Here is a 25,218-nt window from a genome sequence, read left to right as displayed (position 1 = left end):
GCAATTCATCCTACAAAAAACAAGCCCTCATACAGCGAATGAAAAATAAAAAGTGGGAGGAAAAAACAAAACATGTCCCTCTGCCCAAGGGGTTGTAATTAGTTGGATGATCTGAAATGATAGGTGACAAATTAGCAAAAGTTGAAGAAATAAAAGTGAGGGACAAATACTGTGTGGGCAAAACCAATCTGTTTGGGTGTTGCTGCTACATTGCATCATGTCCGTTTGGCAAAAGAGCAAATAAACAATGGTAGACCACAATGGATTTTGCATATAAATACAAAAACATAAAACTAGAATAAATAGCATTCATAGCAAATATCGCACAAAGCATTTAAGACCGTTTTCTAGTGCAATTTGCTCCAGAAACCAATTACACTTTGAATGGTAAATCTGCCCCACTGACTTCAATGGGTCCGAGTTCTGTTAGTTTCAAAGTCAGACAGACAATCTCCGATGATCCCACTAAAGTGAATGGAGCAGCAGTGTTCTTGACTGATCTCCCAGAACACTCTTCACTAAACTCGAGCAAACAGCATATTATGCAAAAACACTCTCACTTCTTAGAGAAGACTATGTAACACCAAGGGAATTACCTGCTTCTGCTGACAAATGCCAAGAAGATCCAAAAACTGTTCCACATAAGACACAATGGCTCCATAAACCAGAGGGCTACGAGCCTCCGGGACATGCTGCAACAGATAACATGTATTTAGTAAAGGGACATTGATGCTACATGGTATTTTACACTATTTTAGAGGTGTGTAAATATAGAGATCTAATTAGATACCTTGATCCAACATCTGAATGGAGGGCTCTGTCAGATGTGGCCATAGAATAGCGATGTGCTGTATCCATAGACAACTGCCAACACCCCCCCCCCCCCCTCCCCCAATTTCTCAAAAAACATTCATTTGTTTGACACCGCGAGAACATAAGCAGTGCTTATAAAACTCAAACACTTGGACATTTGCCTTCATGGGCAAAATGAATCAAGTGTCAGAACATCAAGATTATTGTAATAAGGCTGCTAGCAGACAACTATTGAAGGAAGCCTCTTACATCATTTTTGGGCTACAAACTATATTGTTAAACCTCTGGTGTTATGAAGAATGTATCGTTACCCTTAGTTTGTTTCATTGTGTCTCCACTCTCCAGATATAGCTCTTTATGTGTGCTGCGTGCTATATGCAAATTAGCAGTGGACCGTCTAATGGACGCTCCACCTCTGCCTGCTGTCCGGCTCCCTCCCTACACAGTTATAAAAAACCTCAATATTAAGGGCTTAGTGACGTCTCCAGCCCCGCCCTCTGCGTCTCCGGTTTTGCACTGCTCTTACGACAGCACATGCGCATGACAACAGTCCAAGAAAGGGTCAAAGTGCATGTGCCTGTCCACTCAGTGTGGAGCAAGTACAGTGACCGTGGAATGCATGACATTTCCAGCAGGTGGAGCTCAAGACTTCACTAAGCACGGAATGGGGCAGTTTTCTCAACAATGGACAGCTCATTCTACTTCAAGCGGCTGTAATTCAGTCCTAGCAGCATTACTGACATGCATTTGGTACCACTTTAAAGCAAAGCCTCTTGGCTTACAGAGCTGAAGCTGCAGTTGCTTGAAGAGCGGTCAGAAATATTGAATTTACAGGTGTTACTTTTCAGTCAGTGTGTAAAGCAGAGAGGGATGGGGGACAATCCTGCAGCACAGGAGGTCTGTGATTCTACTGGCTCTTCTCCAGTCCCGGAGGAGGGCTAACAGACTTTTCCTCACATTATCACCCCCATCAAATCAGACAGCATATTTGCTTTCTCATCACCACATATGTTTCTTTTCTTTTTTTTCCCAGAAAAGGAGTGAAAAGATGAAGACTTGCTCATCTAACCTCTCCTCTACACTGTTTAACCCTGCAGATGCCAGTCATTGCTGATTGTGGCAACTAAAAGTTTTACAGAAAATATGAAAATGTTTTTTCCCTCCTTCACAAGTCTTTAAATATTGAAAAAATAAAAACAAGAAAAACTGCACCTAGGAATTGGTATCCTCTAGAGATGAGCGAACGTACTCGTTAAGGGCGATTTCGCAATCGAGCACCGCGATTTTCGAGTACTTCACTACTCGGGTGAAAAGTACTCGGGTGCGCTGTGGGGCGGGGGGGGGGGGGGGGTTGCAAAGGGGAGTGGGGGGTAGCACTGGGGAACAGGGGGGAGCCCTCTCTCTCTCCCTCTCCCCCCCCACTCCCCGCTGCAACCCCCAGCGCACCCGAGTACTTTTCACCCGAGTAGTGAAGTACTCGAAAATCGCGGTGCTCGATTGCGAAATCGCCCTTACCGAGTACGTTCGCTCATCTCTAGTATCCTCACATCCATTACAACCCATACTATTAAATAATACATCTATCTACCATGGTAAATTCAATTAAAAAAGAAAGAAAATGGCCATATAGCTGGGTCTTTCTTTCCCAAAACATTAATAAGAAAAAAATAAAACAAAATGTGTAAATATCTTAAAATAATACCAATTAATGTCATCCCACAAAAACAAGCACTCATACTCCATTAATGGAAATGCTCTGGTCTTGGGATGTAGGGACACAGAAAGGTCTTGTTTATATTGTGCAAAAGTAGTCCAATATAACATGGTTTATAAACTTGGGGTTGTCGAAATTGTAATGACCCGTACAATAGAGTTATCATAATAATTATACCAGATGGTGAAGGTCATAAATAAATCACAAAAAACAATGGTGAAATGGTTTGTGATTTTTTTCATTGCCCCTCTCCCCCTACCCCCAGCAAAAAAACAAAAAACAAATGGTGTCTATAAAAGCTAGAATTTTTCAACCAAAATACAAGGTGTCATACAGCTACTTTGGTGACTGCTGAAACACAAAATGGGAAACGATTTACTGGTTCTTAAGGCTAAAATTAGTTATGTCACTAAGGGGTTAAAAAGTGCACTCAAGGCGACAGAGTTCTGTACCGAACAGATTTATATGAGACAATTTCAAAATCTACAAAAAGTGACATTTTAGTGACTGTTTTTCCAAATTTAAAGTGACTTTTTTTTTTTTTTAGGGGTGGGGGTTGGTTAACCCCATTCAATCTCCCCGCATCCACCCAAAAGGGAAACAAGGGTAAGACAACTGAACTTGAAGAGCCTATTCTCCACACACCTTCCTCAGTGATCTGACAGCTTCAGATTAGAGATGAGCGAACATACTCGGTAAGGGCGATTTCGCAATCGAGCACCGCGATTTTCGAGTACTTCACTACTCGGGTGCGCTGTGGGGCGGGGGGTTGCAGAGGGGAGTGGGGGGTAGCAGCGGGGAACAGGGGGGGGGGAGCCCTCTCTCTCCCTCTCCCCCCCACTCCCCGCTGCAACCCCCCGCTCACCCACAGCGCACCCGAGTACTTTTCACCCGAGTAGTGAAGTACTCGAAAATCGCGGTGCTCGATTGCGAAATCGCCCTTACCGAGTACGTTCGCTCATCTCTACTTCAGATATATTTTTTCTTCGATCAGATGCATTTAGAGAGATATTTGCTAATTGATCTCCCTTTTGATCAGATTAACCCTTTCCCATTCTGTAGTTTCTGCAGTGCCTTGTAATGAGGGATCTCCTCTTCTGATACATTGCTATAAGATATTTTAGGCAGGTATAGGTGTGAAATCTTTTCACCTTGCATAGTAGGACACCTGCCTGCACCTCGTGAAGAGCATCAAAGGACATTTAATGTTTTACTTAAAGTTCCTCGGATCCACAACTATTCTCCCAGCCAGGCTGTAAAAGCCGCAGAGTTCTGGCAGCAGAGCTCCCCGCCAACCCATAGACACTACCGAGTCTAAGACGATGTCGGAGCCAAGAACTCCCAGCCTAAAGTGCTTTACTACTAACAGCAACCCATAGGGTACCCTTGAGCTCGCTGGCATGGACAGCTGCCATCTTCAGATTACATCCTGATGGGTTACCTTGGAAACAGTCTTAAGCTGTCGGTTGCCATGGTGAATGAGGTCCATAACGGCATCAACAGCTCGTAGGGTGTCAAAGTCATCTGCAAACGCTGCTTTAACAATCAATTTGGTTTCATTCAGGCTTTTTTGACAAGAGAAGAAAGAAATTTTGTGAGAAAAGAAAAAAAACAAAAAAAGAAAAAAAAACGTATTCTAGTAGTTTTCCAGGAAGGCTAACAGGTTATATGTAGAAAATAGAAGAAAATGCCAATTACCTTTGCCAAAGTATATCCTCCTGTATAGGCTCACAGACGAGCTGACCGCGGAGATAGGCGTTGGCATCATTAATGAAAGAGGAGATTATTTTAAGGATACTTGAGGCTTCGTTTATGGAATCCTTACTGTATTCAACAGCTGGGAATGGATATAGACACGGATCAAAGCCAAGGCAGAAAACATGAACTACATACTGTGTCAGGCTGCTGACGAAGTGCGGATTGTCCCTTCTGTAAAACTATATGCTTTGGGGTTCCAGCCCATGTGTTAAATTGACAGTATTTCCTAGGATGACTTTCAATGAGTAGTTTGAGAGCTTTACATATATGGGGATCTACACAGATTTGTAGGCGACACTCAAAGAAGTTTTTTTAGGAAAGTTTTCTATTGCAATAAATATCAGTAAAGTCCTGGCATAAAAAAGGAACCTGCAAAGTCCCTTATGTTAAACCCCCCCCTGTATTTAAAGCCTATGGACATCTTTGGGGACAATTGTTTAAACTTAAATGCATGTATTTTGGGCTGACAATTGTCTCTGCATTACAGTCTAGTTACAAAGTTTACACCATTCATCTTCTTCAGCTTCTGCATATCACTGTATATCAAAACTGCAGCCTGACTCTCCATAGGAGAGCCGTCACTGAGGCTGGGCTGACGGCTCGAGTTTTGAGCCATTTAACTACTTTATGACCACAAGAGAACTTTGTTGTGGTCATAAATTAGGTGATGAAAGCATGCAGGAAAGGAAGAGGCAGAAGGAGAGGCAGCGGTCAGTCCAGCGTCACTGATAGAGCTCCTGTTCAGACAAACCGCAGATTCTACAGCATGTTCAGTGATATGTACAAGGCAGAAGAATAGAGATGAGCGAGTATACTCGGTAAAGGCAATTGCTCGAGCAAACATTGCCTTTATCGAGTACCTGGCTGCTCGAGATGAAACGTTCGGGTGCCGGCGGCGGGCAGGGAGCTGCGGGGGAGATCGGAGCGGAACGGAGGGGAGGAGATCTCTCTCTCCCCCCGTTCCCTCCTGCTGACAGCCGCTACTCACCGCTCCCCCGCGCCGGCACCCGAACGTTTCATCTCGAGTGGGCAGGTACTCGATAAAGGCAATGCATGCTCGAGCAATTGCCTTTACCGAGTATACTCGCTCATCTCTACAGAAGAACCCTATTGCAAAAACTGTCAGCCCTAAATACATGGATTTAAGTGAACAAAATTCCCTCCCACCAAAAGGTGTCCATAGTGTTTAAAGAGAGGATTTTACATAACATAGAAATAAATATATAGGTGTGGTTGTTAGCCATTTAGTTGTTCACGGCCCTGTTGTGTATTCCTTAATATTATACATGCACAACCACTTAATCGCTTAAGTCCAAAACAACATTTTAAAAACAAGAACATGAAATAGTTAGGCTGGGTTCACACTGGGCGTATTCCTGCCGGAAATCCCGCGGTTTGGCCACACCTACAACCGCGAGATTTCCGCCGGGAGAACCGCCGCGGAAAAACCCGCGGCGGCTTTGAAGCGGCCCGGCCGCTCGCTTTTCCGTTGCGGCCGGCGCTCCCATAGAGGAGAGCACGGCCGCAACGAAAGTAAACAATAAATAGACATGCTGCATGCGGTTTCAGACGGACTTACCGCAGCAGATTCTGAGAAATCTCGTCCACATGGCTGGCTAATCCCGAGATTAGCGTCCGCGGGCAAATTTGCCACGGCGAAATTCCGCACGGCAAAACCGCGGCAAATCTGCCCCGTGTGAACCCAGGCTTACTCTTCCAAGTGAAAAAAATAAATAAATAAAAAAATTAATTTCTTCATTACCAAGAAAACTCAAGCAAGATGTATAATGCCAATACCTGATCTATATTTACAGCGTAAACAGAACATCCGGAACTCCTCAGATGAAAACGACTGCAAAAACTCCTGGAGAGAAGTGTACAGAAAAAAAAGCGTCTAAGTGCCCATTAAGCCCACAAGCATGATAGACAAACTACAGTGGGTCACCCCACCAAGCTTACAATGCAGTCACACAGCCCCGCGATCTGCTTCACTGCACCTTTGCACAATACACTTGATTTTTAATGGTTCTTTGCTGGTAAAGTGCAAAGAAACGTCAGTGTCTTAAAGAGAACCTCGCGGATTCTTTATGGTTCCCTGGCTGTAGGCAGCACAGTACAGTGACAGGCACACCGATTTCAGCTGCTTAGATACAGATGCTCAGTAATAGTATAGCTTGAAATAATGCAGTCACCAGATAATGGTCACATATCAGCTCTACACAGTGAGATAGTGATTACAGTGCAGTTACCTCCAGTCATACAGGTGACCTCTTCTGATTGAGGTCATCCGTTTTTGCTGTCCTTTATCTGAGCCCAGATAGCCAGGAAGACTTCTTTCATCCATGATCCATCTATGCACAAATAACCCTATTCTGCTGCTATTTCCTATGTCGCTCTCAGTGCCCCAACATAGTAATAGCACCCTACAGCATAATAATAAATCCTCAGTAGCCCTCGAGGTTCTAGGGTCTCCTCTGCAGCTCTCAAAGTTATGGTGCGCCCTTTAAGTCCACCTCTCCCCAAAAAGTCCATCCAACAGCAGAAATATTTCTAACTCAGCCCTACCCGACAGCATGGCTCCGTACAGTGCAGAGCCTGACTCCTCCCCCATCTCCTGCGCTTGACTGTACTGAGGGCAGAAGATGGGGTGGGTGTCTGGCTTTCAGGGGCGAATTAGGAACCCAAAGTGGCCCTGAAAAAAAATTACTAAGTGGCCCCATGATCACTGCAAGATCCCCGTGTTGACTGCTAGCTGGGGTCTTGAAATAATGACCAGGATCGGACAAAACTCTGATCCTTGTCATTTAGCTCCCTAGATGCGCAGTCAGTAGTGACCATGGCATGCAAATGATTAAACAGAGGGAAGAAGCTCCCCATGTCCACATTGCCTGCCACCACCGCTGCCCCCCCAAATGATCCCACCACACGAAGATCACATATTACCTCCACATAGTGATTAACAACACTATTCTATTATTGAATAAAGACCCCTATAAAAGATCAATAACAATATCAGGGTCAAATACCACCCCCATACTGTAAACATACCACCATAGTGTTGTTGCATAAAATACTATACAGAAACCATTATTATAGTGACCATATAGCGGTAGATAGCAGCTCTACAGGGGTGTTCTGCAGGTTATATAAGCGATTGCAGTACAGTTATATCCAGTGATCACAGGTAACGTCCTCCTCTTACTGGAGTCGTTCACTTTCACTTTTCTTCTCCATCCGGACTAGACTGCCATTACAACTTCTTCCAGACATACCTTGCTTCTGCAGAATTAGACACAGATATCTTTGACTCCCCAATTTTCCAACGACTTGGTTTTGTTTTCGAAATCTCTACATAACCTCCCCATCCATAGTTCACCAGGTAGTAATAATGTCACTCGTGATGGCCCACATTATAATATCCCCTGTTATACTCCCTGCAGGCCTCACAGAGTGTCACTTTTAGTGTCCCACACACAGTAAAAGTGCCCCCATTCAGTAACAATGGCCCTAATAGGCAGACACTCCGTAATAATGGCCCGTGTAGAACCCTACTCAGTAATAATACCAGGTACAGACCCCCACACGTTAATAATGCACCTCACAGGCCCTCAAGAATCAGTGCCCCTCAAAGGCTCATAATCCCCCAATAAGTATTATTGCCCTCCATTCAACAATAATGTGAAAATATACCGTTATACTCACATGTATCGCTCTTCCTCCCCTGCAGAAGCCGGAAGAGCGAGGAACAACACAGGTGAGTGTAACAGGTTTGGTGACATGCATTGAAATAAAAAAAATAAAATAAAATACACATACTCCCGTGTATTGCTCCGGTCTGCTCCCGACCTCTGTAGTAGGCGGGCCCACACTGTTCACCCACCAACTTACAGGTAGAGTGATCATGTAACAAGCACAGTGATCACCCAAACGATGGCAGGTGAACAGTGTGGGCGCGCCAACTACAGTGGTCGGGAGCAGGGAGGAGAGACATAGGGGAGTACAATTTTTTTTTTTGTTATTTCAATGCATTTCAACTAATATTTATTTTTTTAATCTCCACCCCTCCACTGGCCCCAAAACCCAACCAGACCACCAAGAATTTTCCCGGCAGATTTAATGGCCAGTCCAGCCCTGCTGGCTCTGCACTACATGGAGCCACTATGTCAAGCATGACTGTGAGCTAGAGTTCCGTCAATGATGTGCTGAGACTGGAGCCATTTGGCCTCTATCCCCCGGCCCCATAACAACCCCACGGACTGCCACCACGGGTGGCATACCACTACTACAAAAGTAGGATTTACAAAACTACTGAACTGATCAGTACAATTGACAAACAACGGAAATAGGCATGTCTGTCTTTAAACTGTGTTGCCCGCAGCTAGGGAACCATTATGGACCTGACAGATTTCCTCTAAGGTACACATTTTAGGTCAGCCAAGTGCAGGAGTCAGAAGGAGGTTTTCAGTGTCATTGAAAAAGTTGCCTTAAAGACTAGCGGAATCATGGTTATGGACTTCTGGTGGCCAACATGTTTCATCTGCTGCGCTGCGGAATATGTTGGCGCTGTATAAACATTATCGCACTTCAAATATACTGTTCTGTAACATCTTATGCTTCTTCAGCTTACTACCATATATTTTATTGCATAAGGCAATATACCATCGTGTAGCCTTGTGTAGGGATACTTCATCATAAGGACCTGCTCTTCACAATGTATTAGACTGTTTGATATGCTGGTCTAACTTAATAATTTGGTGCAATTTACTCTTTTTTTTTTTAAAGTTGCATGTCTCAATAAATTTGCTGCATTTTAGAATGGGCTAAAGTAAGAAAATGATATTTACACCTGCAATAATATCTGCAGTGTTTGTTTTAAATTTTAATTGACTTACTGTAATAAATCTGTCTGTCTGAAAGCTGTTGGCCATACCTCCCACATTAAAAAAAAAAAAAGGAATTTAAGTTCACCCGCACTGCATCCGCTGTGGAAATCCATGTTACATAGCCGCGCAGGCCACGTTTTTCCCATGGACATGAGGCCCTAGGGTGCATTTACACGGGTGGTTTTAACCCTTTCCAGTCCAATTTGTATTCTGGTTTCCCTAGGGACTTACTCTTTTTCTGTTGTTATACAATGGTGCTATCTGCTGGCTAAAGCCAGTACTGCATGAGGTGACACATTGGATAGGCTCCGATAGCAGAGAGGCTGGCAATATACAGTAAGAGAACCCCGACGGACGTCTGCCAACATCGGAGCTGTACAGCCTTAAATCATAATGTCTTTAGACGTCAGACAGTGGATTGGAGAGGGTTAACATGTGATTTCTGTGCATTGAGAGATGCACAGAAATCATACATTAAAAGAACCCATTATTTTAAAATGGGTCTACTTATATGTAAAATTTGCAGCATGCCCTGTTTTTCAGCAATTCCGCACTCCCCTGTTTTTTCCTATGGATGAGTAATAGAAATCGCATTGCATTCGAATGTAGATTACGGATTAATGTGAGTGCGATTTAATATTTTTTTACTATTGGAAGGACACATGAAAAATCACAATTGCAGCGATGCATACTTGTAAAACACACTGCACTTGTAAACCTGCAATCTTTTATCCAAGTGCAATAACAGTCCACGCTTCTCGGATTGATATACACCAGTGGTGGCGAACCTATGGCACGTGTGCCAGAGGTGGCACTCAGAGCCTTCCCAGCTGGCACTCGCCGCTGTCGGCCACTCACCACATTAGTAAATACTGGCAGGGGTGCCGCAGCTCCCCTGCTGGTAGTCACTCAGCAGCGCTGCTAGAGGCGCTAATCCCGGCGCACACTGTGCTGTCAGTGTGCAGCCGGGATCCTCCTTCCCCCTCCTCTGATGTCTCCTACTTGGTTCCGCAAAAGCAGGAGAGGGGAGAAGGTGTCCGGCAGCACGTCACATTGTGCTCCTGGGATCAGTGACAGCAACAGCACCAAGCAGAGGAGGTGAGGGTGGGATTTGGGTCTCAGAGGGGGGCGCTATTACTACAGGGGCCACAGTGGGATGTCGCTATTACTATTGGGGGCCACTGTGGTATGTCACTATTACTACTGGCTACTGTGGGATGTCACTATTACTACTGGGGATGCTGTGAGGTGACACCATTACAACTGGGGGCTGCTGTGGGATGTCACTATTACTACTGGGCTGATGTGAGATGTCACTATTACTACTGCGGGCCGCTGTGGGATGTCCCTATTACCACTGAGACCACTGTGTGGTGTCACTATTACTACTGGGGGGCCACTGTGGGATGTCACTATTATGACTGGGGCCGCGGTGCGGTGTCACTATTACCGCTGGGGCCGCTGTGCGGGGTCACTATAACCACTAAAGCTGCTCTGGGGAGGGTCACTATTAGCACTGGGGCTGCTCTGGGGGGTCACTCTTACTGCTGGGGCCGCTCTGGGGGGTCAATATCACTGCTAGGATATGTTTAAACGAGGTGGAAATGCTGCAGAATGTCCTCAGCGGAAATTTCCGTGGCAAATTCCACAGCATTTCCGCATCCAAAAGAAGTCAAAATCTCCACGCTGTCTATTTTGAAACAGCCTTGTTCTTTTAAGAATGACGGGGGTAAAAACTATACGTCGTGATAAGCCCCGCCCCCTGATGTGTTGGCACTAGAGATGAGCGAGCGTACTCGGCCACGCCCCTTTTTCGCCCGAGTACCGCGATTTTCGAGTACTTCCTTACTCGGGCGAAAAGATTCGGGGGGCGCCGTGGGTGAGTGGGGGGTTGCAATGGGGAGTAGGGGGGAGAGGGAGAGAGAGAGGGCTCCCCCCTGTTCCCCGCTGCTACCCCCCACGCCGCCATGCCTCCCCCCGCCCCCGGCGCCCCCCGAATCTTTTCATCCGAGTACTGAAGTACTCGAAAATAGCGGTACTCGATCGAGTAATTACTTGAAACGAGTTGGTTCGCTCATCTCTAGATGGCACTTTACAATAAATAAGTGGGTTTTGGGTTGCAGTTTGGGCACTCGGTCTCTAAAAGGTTCGCCATCACTGATATACACCAATGTAAATGCACAACTCGGTAAATGCCATGATTTGAGTGGTAAGGCAATCTAGCGGCAGGATGTAGCATTCATATACGAGAAATTTCCAGCATAGGAGGATGATCATATCTGGGAATAATTTGTTCAGTTACTAATTAGCCTCAGTAGAACAACGTGATGCTCCTGGGCCCCAATGCAGAATTTATAACAGCGCCCCAGCTACCGTCACATGTCATTTATAGCACTGCAGCTCCCTTATGTAGCACAGAGGCAACTGGCCCTCCTCATGCAGCAGAGCGCCGACTGCAGCCTCTGGATCCAATAAGGTTACATCTCTTATATAGAGATTTAGAACATGAAATAGGGGCTGAGTTTAGTTGGAAAAAAATGTAAATCCAATGAAAACTGAAAATTTGACAAGTTTATTAGAAAAAACAAACAAAAAAAAGAAGTATTTAGTAAAACCTAAATCACCCCCGTTTTCCGCAACAGCTCATTAGCATGCAGCATATAACGAACTACAAAAGCTTCATTACAAGTAGCTCTACACACACTTCCCAAGATAAAACACCATCACAAATTACCTTTACTGTAATGTAGTTTTTCAAAGACTTTGACATTTTTTCTTCTTTTCCTTTCAGATGTAAATGCCCTAGGATGAAAAGTCGCTATTTGAGTATTCTGTTATTGTCATTTGGGATGAATGTAAAGGAAATTGGCATTATTTAAAGAGAACATTAAGTTGTGCCGACAGCAGGAAGGACGTTAGGGACTATTAAAAAGTGATCAACAATTAGAACCAAACCACTACAAGCAAGCTGAAAGTCAAATTGCTGACGCGTCCCGACTTCAGGGGGGAGAAGAGTCTGGGCGAGTAGAAAAAATGCCTCCCCATTCCCTCACCTATTGAGCCCTTAACTTAATTTGTGCCCTGTATGTAGTACATAGGTATTGTAAAGCAATCATTGGGCAATATTCGTATAGGCATACAACATTCTATCCATAGATACATTGGGGATTACATTTACCTGCACCATGCTGCACATTGCTGACTTTTTTCCTATTAGAAACGTTGCCAATATAGGATCATAGGAAAAAAAGAACAATTGAGCTGAACAAAAAGTGGAAGTAATAGGAAGGGATGAGGGGTCCCAAGCATGAAGGCCGGGTTCACATCAGTGTCCTTCTATCCATTATCAATGGAGCCATACTTTTATTTTCAAAACAAGAAAAAAAAAAATAGATGTTTTATGGACAGACACAGAAGAAAACAGAATAGTCAAACTGATATTATAGCAGAGGTCTGATACTAATGCAAACTACGTTTATAATGGATGGTTTCTTTGAAATGCAGGCATGCTTGTACACAGTTGTAATAGTTTACTGCATTCATTAAAACAGAATGGGTCCAATTGCAGCAGGCGGCTCCACTATCATCAGTATCCAGATCATGTAATGCCTGCAAAAGGACAGTGAAAGCTTCCTCAAATAAATCAAAAGTGACGTCACAAATTGTATCACACTTAACATTGTATCGCGTTGCTACTGGGTCTTCCACAACAAGCAAGGTAGAAGTAGTGCGGCAGATAGCAAGCACTAACCTTTCATACAGGTGAAAGCCTCGCAGTGTACTGCCCGGGCCTGCGCGACACTGCGAGCAGCGTCCTGCCCGGGCCTGCGCGACACTGCGAGCAGCGTCCTGCCCGGGCCTGCGCGACACTGCGAGCAGCGTCCTGCCCGGGCCTGCGCGACAATGCTCGCAGTGTACTGCCCGGGCCTGCGCGACAATGCTCGCAGCGTCCTGCCCGGGCCTGCGCGACAATGCTCGCAGCGTCCTGCCCGGGCCTGCGCGACAATGCTCGCAGCGTCCTGCCCGGGCCTGCGCGACAATGCTCGCAGCGTCCTGCCCGGGCCTGCGCGACAATGCTCGCAGCGTCCTGCCCGGGCCTGCGCGGCAATGCTCGCAGCGTCCTGCCCGGGCCTGCGCGGCAATGCTCGCAGCGTCCTGCCCGGGCCTGCGCGGCAATGCTCGCAGCGTCCTGCCCGGGCCTGCGCGGCAATGCTCGCAGCGTACTGCCCGGGCCTGCGCGGCAATGCTCGCAGCGTACTGCCCGGGCCTGCGCGGCAATGCTCGCAGCGTACTGCCCGGGCCTGCGCGGCAATGCTCGCAGCGTACTGCCCGGGCCTGCGCGGCAATGCTCGCAGCGTACTGCCCGGGCCTGCGCGGCAATGCTCGCAGCGTACTGCCCGGGCCTGCGCGGCAATGCTCGCAGCGTACTGCCCGGGCCTGCGCGACAATGCTCTCGCAACGAGAGATGTAAACTGGGAACTCACTGAGCGGGAAAAAAGATATAGAGAAACGCTCCGGCCAGGAGCATTCTCGATTCCCAGCTCCACATAGGTTACTTGGTGACGTCATCCAGCAGCTACAAAAGCCCCAGTGACCAAAAATGCTATGTGTTTTGGAATGAACGCATTCCTTCCTGAGGAACCGTTAACACACTGCAAGGCTTTCATGTGCGCCATCAGCCGCACCACACCCACCATTATATAATGTATGTATGATTCACGTCATAGGACATCATTTTGGAGGAAGCCTTTACTCTACATTTGTAGGCATTATATGATCTGGGTATTTCCGTTATTGGCATAGGCTGTTGCGCTTGGACCCATTCTGTTTCGTAGGTCTGATTTTGGTGCCCACTAATGCTCAGACGAATTGCATCTACCAAGCTATTTTATGTCAGCAGCATCGGGGTTTATTGCTTGCTTTATATTGGCGCAGATACCATTGTTTTATTGGATTTTATTGTCTCCTTTTTCCGTTTTTTATGTCCTTTTCGCTGTTAGGACAGAGCAGAAAAACAGCTAAAGAAATGTTGCTGTGAACCAAGCCTAGAGCTCAGTTATGGAACAGAAGCAAAAAGAAAACAGCCGCCGGATCTGTGAAAACAGCTCGACCTGCTGAATGGAACCCATTGATCTAGGGGTGATTCAGGAAGAGATTCAGAAATGATAAGGATGAGGTCTACTGTATTCTTGAGGGCTACACTTTTTTTTTTTTTAACCCTTTCCAATTCAATTTTTGATAAAAAGCTTTCTCTTTTTGCTGTTATACAACGGTGCCATCTGCTGGCTAAAGCCAGTGTGTGTGCGTCAGAGCAGCTCCGACAGTGGAGTGGCTGGCAATAGCCGGTAATACCACCCTGTTGGACGTCTTCTGATATTAGAGCTGTACAAGCTTCAATGAGAATGTAGAAAGGCGTCAAGACAGTGGATTGGAAAAAGTTAATCCACAGATTGCATCATACACCTGATTTTTATGTTCTACGGAACTTAGAGATAAGATTTCCTTACATGTAAATTGTGATTTATTACCTTTATTTCTCTTTTTGTGGATACAATATTTTATACTCTTAATGCTAAATAGAAAAATGTAAACAAAAAACAAAAACTAACCCTTCTAAAAGTGATAAATGTTCATTGAAATCAAGAAGACAGGCCATTCATTTCAATGGGATGCTGCACAACACTACTTCTTCCAAGCAGCAGCCTTCAACGACCTTTAACATTTTCCAAAAACCCATCTGAAAGCCACTATAATCAGAGCTCCCTAACCTTTTCTACTAAAAGGGTAAAAGTCTATTAAATATATGAGTCACATGGATCTTACCCTAGAATTAACTGCTAGTGATCTGGGTGTAAGCTAAGTGCAACGTTGCTGTAATACTGTGAATACCATTTCCCTTCGGATGTCAGAGCTGCCCCCAGCTTGGAAGCCACATGTCGCAGTTTAAGTGAAAACACTAATAAAATAGGTACATTTATTTCAATACAAAATACTGCTATTTTAGAATTAAGGGCACGTTCACATCTGCACCCGAGTCCCTTCTTTGGATCCTCCAGCACAGATTAAATCTCAGACACAACAGCACAAATGGGAAGCGTGCTGGAAGCTGATCCCACCCCATTATAGTCAATGACGCCTGTCCAGCGCCCTTTATATCCAACATACGTGGCATTCAGCACTTCCGGTATTGCTGTTCAGCTCCAAGGACAAAGCTGAACAATAGAAATATCAATGCAAATGTGAAAGGGCTTTAAGAATTGCTTTATATTTGAAATGTGAAATATGAGAAAAATAAACTCTGTCTCCCCCTAGTGGTCCTTCCATTGCCTTGCATGAAAACTAAAAATAGTTGTTATTTATCTAAGATTGGCTCCGGTATTTGAACCCACATAATGTTTTTGACCCGGTATATTCTGACAGTCCAGCTTGCAGGTTTACAGGGTAGGTTAGAAAGACGGTAAAAAGTAATCAAATTGGATGCAATAGACAAGGGCTCGTTTTTCTGTATCACTAGTTACATATAACTAGTCCTCACCCTCGTCCTCCACGATGTCCTGCGGCGATCTGGAGCCGACACTGACTTCTGCGCATGCGCGCCAAAGGGAAAATGGTGGTGATGCGCAGAAGCCCGGATCGCCCGGGAAATTTTAAAATGCCCTGTCTCCCGGCTACCTTCAGTAGCCAGGAGAGGTCACCGGCGATCACAAAAAAGTTTTTAAAAAGTTATTAAAGTTAAAGTTTCATCTCCCCACATGGATCGGATCCATAAGGGGAGATGAAAATGCCCCCCTAAGGTCCCCCAAGAGTACAGGGCACTATCCTCATCTGTGCATGTGCCGGGAAAAATGGCGGCGCATGCGCAGTAGAAGCCAAAGCAGCATTTGGCTTAGTAACCTGCAGGGACCTAAATGATTGGTCCCTGCTGACATGGGTGGCTGTGATACACCTATCACAGCCATCCATGTCATTTGTTTAGTCAGTATGGCACACGATTAGTCCTGCGTATCTCTCTTCTGTCACTGAGAGAGATTTGTGACAGGAGAGAGATAGCTGAGAAAAAACGTGTGCCATATAGAGAGTCCAATACAGAAAAAAAAAACAGTTATTACCCATCATCACCCCGCCATCACCGTCCCTCATACCCCAATTACCCCATTGTATCCCTGTCTGCTTTTTGGGGGGCTATTTTTTTTTTCTCTACCACCATTAAAATGTTTTTTTTTATAAAATGGAGCGTAGGCGCTACAGCGCTGAGCAAGCGTACGCGCTGCTCTTCGCTTCAAGTTCTGGTAGCGATGCCACCAGTGAGTCGGAAGAAGAGGTTTTTTTTGAGAGGGACGACTCTGCCTCTAGCGCCATGGAGGTTGAGGAAGTTGTTGGGGCAGCGGGGCCAACTAATGTGGCGGAAGCCACTGCGTGGAGCTCCGCAAGTTTATTTTCGCCCCGAATCCCAGAATTTACAGCGACTCCAGGCGTCAATCTGGACATCGCAAATTTTACCCCGTTTAACGTTTTTAATTTATTCGTTACCGACGGTGTTCTGGAGTTAATTGTCCAGCAAACTAATACCTACGCTGGACAATACATGACCGCGCACCCCACGTCGGTATAGTCAGCAATGTGGACCGCCATAGATGTCCCAGAGTTAAAAAATTTTTGGGACTTGTTCTGCTAATGGGTAAAAAAGTAATCAATACGGTCCTATTGGTCCACAAGCGCCGTTTACGCAACGCCCGTATTTGCATCAATAATGCCCCGACGCAGATATGAAAATAATATGCGTTTTTTTCATTTCGCCAAATGCCCAAATTGCTCCCAGAAGTGACCCGGCGTATGATAGACTGGGCAAATTAAGGCCCCTTATATCATTACTAAAAAATGCCTTTAAAAACATTTATACCCCCCCAAAAAATTTGGCCGTGGACGAGTCGCTTATGAGTTTTAAAAGGTATTTATCATTTCGCCAATTCATTCCCTCGAAATGTGCTACATATGGCGTAAAGCTATATAAAATTTGTGAGAGCGCGACAGGTTATATGTGCGATTTTTTTTTATTTATGAGGGCAGGGATCGACAATTAAATCCCCCCAACTGTCCTGAAGATATTGGCGTTAATGGAAAGATCGTCTGGGAGCTTGTGGGCCCATTTTTAAATAAAGGGTACCACATATATACTGACAATTACTATACGAGCATCCCCCTTTATAAAGCGTTACACGCCGCAGGTACAGGGGCCTGCGGAACTGTACGCAAAAATAGAGTAGGGTTCCACAACCCATGCTTCCAGGCGTGTAGACAGAGGAACATCTTACGCACTGGCCTATGACCCCTTGCTTGCCGTAAAATGGCGTGACAGAAAGGACGTTTTTATGCTGTCCACTGTGCACGCAGACACCTCCGTTACAGTTAGGGAGAGGGGGGCTGCAGCGGAGAAAACTAAACCGATCTGTGTCACGGACTATAACAAATTTATGGGGGGCGTCGATTTGTCCGAACAGGCTCTACAGCCATATCTCGTCAAGCGCAAAACGAGAGCCTGGTATAAGGTGGTAGCGATCTACCTGATACAGATCGCTGCGTATAACGCGCACGTCATTTTTAAATCATCCGGGGGCACGCTGAGCTTCCTCCAGTTTCAGGAGGAGCTTGTAGAGCACCTTTTATTTGAGACCACCGTACCTCAGGATGCATTGCAATCCGAGGAGGTGCGAAGGCTCACAGAGCGCCATTTTCTGCATCGCATCCCTGAAACTGCCGGTAAAAAATATCCCCAAAAGTGTGTCACATCTGCACCAAACAAGGGAGGAGGAGGGATACGCAATTTTATTGCCCCATGTGTCCATCCCACCCTGGCCTTTGTAATTACCCCTGCTTTGAAACATACCATACCGTTTTACATTATTAATTTTATTTCATATATAAGAAACACCAAAAAGGGGTGGGGGGGGGGGGGGTTCTTTGTAGGGAGTCAATTTAATTTTTTTTATTAGTGTGTCTCGCAAGTTTTTCCTGCTTGAAACAAAGAGAACGGTCCTAAAGGTGACAAATTTGGTTTAAAAAATAAATAAATAAATGTAGCGTCAGAATGTTCAGTACACCCCTAGATAAATTAGCTAAGGGGTCTTGATTTCAATATTGGGTCACTTGTGAGGGGCATTTTATTATTTTGGCAGTTTATTGTCTCTACTAGTGTGCAATGGGGCCTGTAAATTATTCAGTTGCGCCCTGAAATAAAACGGATGCTCCCTCCACTATAGGCCTAGCCATGCGTCCTCTAAGAGGATTGGGGCTACAATGGATATGTTTCTGAACAGGGGACAAACAGGTAAACCCATTTTGGGGTGCAAGTCTTTATTCATGTATGTGTGTACAAAAAAAAACGGCTTTTAAAATGACAAATTACGATTTTAATTTTTTTGGGTAATTCTTTTTTCTTCTACTTTGCTTAGATTTATTCAAAAACTGTGAAGTCAAAAAGGTCATCTTACCCCTAGATAAATTCGTTTAGGGGTCTAATTTTCAAAATGGGGTCATTTGTAGGGGGTTCTCCATCGTTTTGGTCACTCAAGGGCTCTACAATTTTGGGTCCCATTGTGCATACAGACATAATATTGGGGCCACAATGGGTATATTTCTGAACACAGGACAAACAGGCTTATCCATTTTTGGGTGAAAATTCTTATTTTCATGTGCACTACAGAAAAAAGTCCTGTCTTTAAAATGACACATTTGCAAAAATATAACATTTTAGTTTTGCTCTTCTAAATTGCATTGAATCCTGTGGGGTTAAGATACTCCTGACCCCCCTCAGTGAATACATTAAGGATTATAGTTTTTATAATGGGGTCATTTATGGGTGCGTCTATCATTCTGACTCCTATGAGCCTTTCCAATCTTGGCTTGGTGTAAAAAAACAAAGTGTTCCTCAAAATGCTGAAAAGTTATGTTAAATTTGTACGTCTTCTAAATGGTAAAAAAAAAAAGTTTTTCCAATGTGCGTCCAAAATAAAGTAAACGGATGGAAATATATATCTTAGCAAAAATTTCTATATTATGTTTGCACATATTTGAGATATTGCAGTCTATTTTTTCCACCTAAATGAAGTACAACATGTGGTGAAAACACAATGTCAGAATCGCTTGGATATGCAAAACCTTCACGGTGTTTTTCTATGTTAACCCCTTCATGACATGGCCTATTTTGGGCTTAAGGAGGCAACAATTTTTGGCGGATTTTCTTCTCCGTTTATCAAGAGTCATAACTTTTTTATTTTTCCGTCGACGCGGCCATATGGGGGCTTGTTTTTTGCGTGGCGAACTGTAGTTTTTATCAGTGCCACTTTTGGGTACATTAACTATATTGTAAAACTTTTTTTTTTTTTTTAATGATAGCAGGGAGAGAAAACGCATCAATTCTGCCATAGATTTTTTTATTTTTTTTTACAGCGTTAATCATGCAGCATAAATGAGACAAGCCATTTTTTCTGCGGACCGGTACGGTTACAACGATACCAAAATTCTTACATTTTTTTTAGGTTTTCCCACTTTTCTGCAATAAAAACCCTTTTTCTTTGAAATCTTTTTTTTTTCTAAATTGCTGCATTCAAAGTCCTGTAACTTTTTTATTTTTTGATGTACGGTGCTCTGTGAGGGCTTATTTTTTGCAAGACGAACTGTAGATTTTATTGGTACCATTTTGGGGTACATACGGCTTTTTTGATCACTTTTATTGTGTTTTTAGTGAGGCAAAATGCTAAAAATTAGCATTTTGCCTCAGTTTTTTAGCGTTTTTTTTTAGCGTTTTTTCTGTGCACAGTCAAAAGCATGTGCAACTTATTGTACGCGTCGTTACGGACGCGACAATACCAAATATGTGGGATTTTTTTTTTTTTTTACCTTTTTTTATGCTAATCTGAGAAAAAGTATAAAAAAAAGGGTTTTTTTTACTCTTTTTTTACATCTTTTTTAAAATCTTTTTTTAATCTTTGTTTTTTTTACACTGTTTGTGTCCCTCTGGGGGACTTTAACCACTGCCTTGATGATCGCTGTCATAAGGCATGGCAGAGCTACTGCTCTGCCATGCCTTATCGCTTATAGAGGGATCTCAGGCATAGGCAATACAGGACGCCAATGTCTGGCGTCCTGTTGCCATGGTGACAGGCCGGGCTCTCGCGATGACATCGCGAGTTCTGGCCGGAGACACAGAGGGAGCCGTGCTCCCTCTGTGAACCCTTTCTCTGCCGCGATCTACTTAGATCACGGCAGGGAAGGGGTTAACAGCGAGGGTCGTATCTCCGATGCCCCCCCCCGCTGTTGCAGCGGGACGCCGGCTGTGACTGACAGCCGGCTCCCGCTGCGGGATAGCGCGGGATCACATATGATCCCGCGCTATCTCCAGAACGTAAGTTCACGTCCTGTTGCGGGAAGTACCAGGCTGCCAGGACGTAAACTTACGCCCTGCAGCGGGAAGGGGTTAAAGTGACACGTTAGATTTGCAAAATTTGGCCTGGTCATTAAGGCGCAAACAGGCTTGGTCACTAAGGGGGTTAATATTTAGCCATATAAGGGCTTTTCTTTGTGCGCTGAATTGTATTTTAATTTACTGTATAATACATTGGGAACCTTTAAAAAATTCTAAATAGGGTAAAGTAGAAAAAAAAACAAACCGCAATTGCGGGAATTTTGGGGTGCTTTTGTTCTCATGGTGTACACAGTGCAGTAAAAACGACATATTAATGAGGGGCGTGGCTTAGCAGCCAAAGGAAGAGGACACAGATCTCCATTGCTCCTACGATTTCTGCCTAAAAGTACCGGATTACACGTGTTTCTGCTGGCTCAAGAAGGCTCCACTTCGGATCACCCCAACCCTCTTCAGTCCGGGTGATAGCCTGCAGCGCTATATCTACTGCCACCGGCTTACAGTCTGGTCCGGCCTGCATCAACAACGCTCCTTCACTGTCACCAGGCCCTTCCACTTAGTGGCCTGCGGTGGGCGCCGCTCATGCTCATCTCAGACGATTCCCCTGTGTCGCTGAGGTACTCCGCTGCCTCTGGGGCTCCTGCCGGGTGTGCCGCCGACTGCCAGCGCTTGTGGGGAGGGGGTTCCTCCACGCTATTCCCTGTCGCTCTGCAGGCGGCTGGGGCCGCGGCCCGGCGGACGTCGAGCGCTCCTCCTGCATGGTGTCCCAAGGTGGGGGCTGATCCTTCTCCTTTCTACCAGCGGCCTCCACTACTTCTGAAGCTCCCACCCGCGGCGCCACCGACTACAGGAGACTGACACTGTCACCCAGGATTCACCGCTGGGGGGCGCTAACCGCGGTGGGCGTCTCCCTACACACGTGGCATCCGCCATTTAAACTGGAACACTGCCAAGCGGACTCTCCCCTACAGCTACAGGAGGGTAGCGAAAGTAAGAAGGGAGTGGAGCTGAAAAGGCAGGAGCCCCTGTTCATCCCAGCAGGAATACATCCACAGATTTTCTCCACAAACATAAGCAAATCCACCTACTCCTCTGTGGATTATACAATCCAGAGCCTCCATTTTGTGGATTAGAGAACAGGACTGCCTCCCTGAGATTACATTACACTTCAGTTCCCTGAATCCATGCAATTTTACTGCCACCTAGTGGTGAAATTTATAACTCTATAGTAAAGCTTCATCTGCAGCTATTAATCCCAGTAATTGTCTCATTGGAATTGATAGTTAACTATTATCAATTTGATTGAGTAGTGAAATCGAGAGCCTACTACTACTCTTAAGTGAATAAATACACAAGATATCCTCTTGATTCACTTTAACTGACCATCTACTACAGGACACCAACTATAGATCTGTACCCACCACATACACTGGTGGCCTAGGCTCCACTGCCCTCTGAAATTGCTACAGCCGACATTTGGCCGCACGGGTGACCACATGGCCCCAATGTAGCTAAACTTGTGTCTGGTGCCTGATAAAAATAATAACCTAAGGAGACCCCCACCCTCACATCTCTTCTACCCACTTGCTTCCTGTTGAGTTTCACTGAAATTACGCGTTCTTCTTATACAAAACAGGGGTTAGAGTGATCAACCTCAGACAATGTCCAAACGATCTTCAAGACACATGCTGTCCCTGGCCACTTCAGACGAGTCATCTCGTTCATTAATGGAAGGCACCTCCGCCGCCCAGATCTCCACACCTACAGACCCAACCAATCCAGATGTTCTAACAGCTATATCTGACTCTCTTCTGCCCCACTCTATACAAAAAAAAAAAAAAAAAAGGAAGAGCTCTCACAAATCTCAGATGCCATTACGTCTAAGCTTACTAAAGAGATTCGAGACCTCGGCTACCGAACGGCAGCATTGGAAGACCGCATTGAAAATGAACAACTGTCCTCGAGTCCCATGAAAAAGAAATGGAGCAGCTGAATGAGGAAGTTTTGATTCTCCATGACAAACTGGGGGACGATGAAAATAGAGCCCGTAGGGATAACCTACGAATTTAAGGCCTTCCTGAATCCGTCCAGGACCTCCAGTCCACCACAAATGCCTTGTTTCAGGAGCTTTGTCCCAACATCCCTATAGAGAGGCTGGAGATGGACAGTCCATAGAGCACTGCGAGCCGGTAAACTGGGAGGTCCCCCGAGGGACATAGGTCTCAAAATGCATTTCCATCGCACCAAAGAACAACTTCTGCAGGCAGCTCGTTCCACTTCTAAATTACTTTTTCAAGGGCATGAATACTAACACTTCCCCGATCTAGCGCCCTTAACATTAGCAAAAAGAAGAGCCCTCAAGCCCTACTTAGAGATGCTGCAGCATAAAAGAATACAGTACAGGTGGGGCTTCCCATTCCGACATTCATTCACCTTCCATGATAGGATAGTGTGAGATCTAAGGAGGGCACGCGACGCTGCTACGAAGATCTACAATTTCTGCAACCTGCTCAAGAGTCGGACTCTACAACTAACTAGCAAACCCCTTAGATCACCGAGGAGAACAGATGAGAACGACTGAAAGCCACGAATAAAAGCTTGAATTTATGCCTATTCTGGATGCACTATACTTTCTTTACAACTCTCAACCTGAAACCATGCACATTTCAGCGGTCTTAGGTTGTTTGACAAGCCTTCATGAGAATGCATGCAATGCCTAACCCTTCTTTCTTTACAGAGACTTGTGGCAGGATTTCGACTTTAAACATGTATGGGGTCCTCCCATTAGTTCCATATAACACCACACTGGCAGTGGCATAGGACGCTCCTTTTATACAAGACAATCGCCACTACGCAGATTACATTGACTTTTGTGAGAGTCTTCTACTGCCTGCAAGTATTTTCTGTTATGGTTATTCCCCTTTTATTCTCTGAATTTGAATTATATAAGATCACTCGTGAAAGATGACTGTTCTCCAGTTATAGTTGCAAGCCTACTCTTTGGTTGTTGTAAAGAGTCAAATGTTGACTACCAGATTGTTGTCTATCACATGTTAACCACTGCTGTAAGTGGGAGTGGGACTTGGGGGAGGTCCTAAGTGAGGAGGAGTGGTCTCAGATCTGGAGTTTTACCAATCAAGAGATCCGTAACATATTAATGTTGGAAACTTCATATAAAACTTCCTTGGTATTTGGTCCCCACTCGAATCGCACATGCGGTCCCTGGCTGTTCTAAAGAGTGTTTGAGGTTCTCCTTCCCCTAGAGACATGCTTCATGTATGGTGGTCCTGCCCCAGTGTCAAAAGATTTTGGATTAGGACAAACTCCCTAATTTACTCAGTAATGTACCATAATCTGCGCAAAAATCCTTGGGAGGCTTTGTTGAACAAAAAGATCAAGAATATATCCCCAAATTCTAGAAAATTGATTTCTTTCCTCTTCTTGGCTGCAAAGCAAACCATTGCCCATTGCTGGCGCAAAGCTTCTCTGGACTTTTCGGAAGTTAAATGTTGAATGAATTGGTATTTGATAAATGAAAGGCTCTATAGCAGAAGATAAAAATGATAGATTTCTTAGTATATGGACTCCATGTATAAATTATGCCCTTTCTATGGCAGGGATGAGCCTACTAACCTAAATATGAATTCCTGGTGCCTTTGCCCCTTGGGGCGGCAGTCCTGAGAGAGATGGAATACCCCCCCACCCTACCATCAAACCCTTCCCTTTTTCCCCCTTGAAATACTATTTGGCCCTGGCCAGGCCACTGTTATATATATATATAACTGAATGTATGTCTGTCTGTCTGTTTGTCCTTTATGCGCTACTACACCATTCATCCGATCGCCATGAAACTTTGGGAAGTTGTTGAGTACACTCCTGGGAAGATTATAGGCATAGTACAAATATTCTATGATAAATGGCGCGTGCGTCGTCGACGGTTACGACCCCCCACGTAGATCGTTCGATTTCCATCATTGCCACTAATTCTCTCACTTCCCAATGTCGTAGAAGCATGAAATTTGGCACGAGCATTGATTATGTCATGAATAGGAAAAGTTAATGGGGCCCAACTCGATTATTCAATATTATGCGCAAAAGAATTAGCGTCCAAATTTTACGTACGGAATCTAATTTTCTCGCTTCCCAATGTCATAAAAACTCGAAATTTGGCACGAGCATTGACTATGTCATAAATAGGAAAAGCTAATGGGTCCCAACTCGATTATTTAATTCTAAGCGCCAAAGAATTAGCGTCCAAATTTTACGTACGGAATATAATTTTCTCACATCCCGATGTCATAGAAACATGAAATTTGGCACGAGCATTGATTATGTCATAAATAGGAAAAGTTATTGGGTCCCAACTCGATTATTAAATTCTAAGCGCTAAAGAATTAGCGTCCAAATTTTACGTAGTACGGAATCTAATTCTCTCACTTCACGATGTATATTGGCATGGGCATTGATTATGTCATAAATAGGAAAAGTTAATGGGTCCCAACTCGATTATTAAATTCTAAGCGCTAAAGAATTAGCGTCCAAATTTTACGTAGTACGGAATCTAATTCTCTCACTTCACGATGTATATTGGCATGGGCATTGATTATGTCATAAATAGGAAAAAGTTAATG

General features: G+C 44.7%; 1 protein-coding gene across 1 annotated transcript in view; it reads right to left on the bottom strand.

Annotated features, from left to right (window-relative positions):
• The window catches only part of CARS2 (cysteinyl-tRNA synthetase 2, mitochondrial), a 68,538-nt gene that overhangs the window by 5,297 nt on the left and 38,023 nt on the right, over positions 1-25,218 (bottom strand). The window contains exons 9-13 of the mRNA XM_066579802.1: positions 11,903-11,970; positions 6,083-6,149; positions 4,226-4,364; positions 3,969-4,092; positions 597-692 (exon numbers count right to left, since the gene is read on the bottom strand). Of these exons, the coding sequence (XP_066435899.1) occupies positions 597-692; positions 3,969-4,092; positions 4,226-4,364; positions 6,083-6,149; positions 11,903-11,970 (494 nt within the window). The remainder of the gene's footprint in view (positions 1-596; positions 693-3,968; positions 4,093-4,225; positions 4,365-6,082; positions 6,150-11,902; positions 11,971-25,218) is intronic.

This window comes from Eleutherodactylus coqui, chromosome 1, assembly GCF_035609145.1.
Source record: "Eleutherodactylus coqui strain aEleCoq1 chromosome 1, aEleCoq1.hap1, whole genome shotgun sequence".
NCBI classification, from domain to species: domain Eukaryota; kingdom Metazoa; phylum Chordata; class Amphibia; order Anura; family Eleutherodactylidae; genus Eleutherodactylus; species Eleutherodactylus coqui.
The sequence above is the reverse complement of the archived record's forward strand: the minus strand, read 5'-3'. Positions and strand labels throughout refer to the sequence as shown.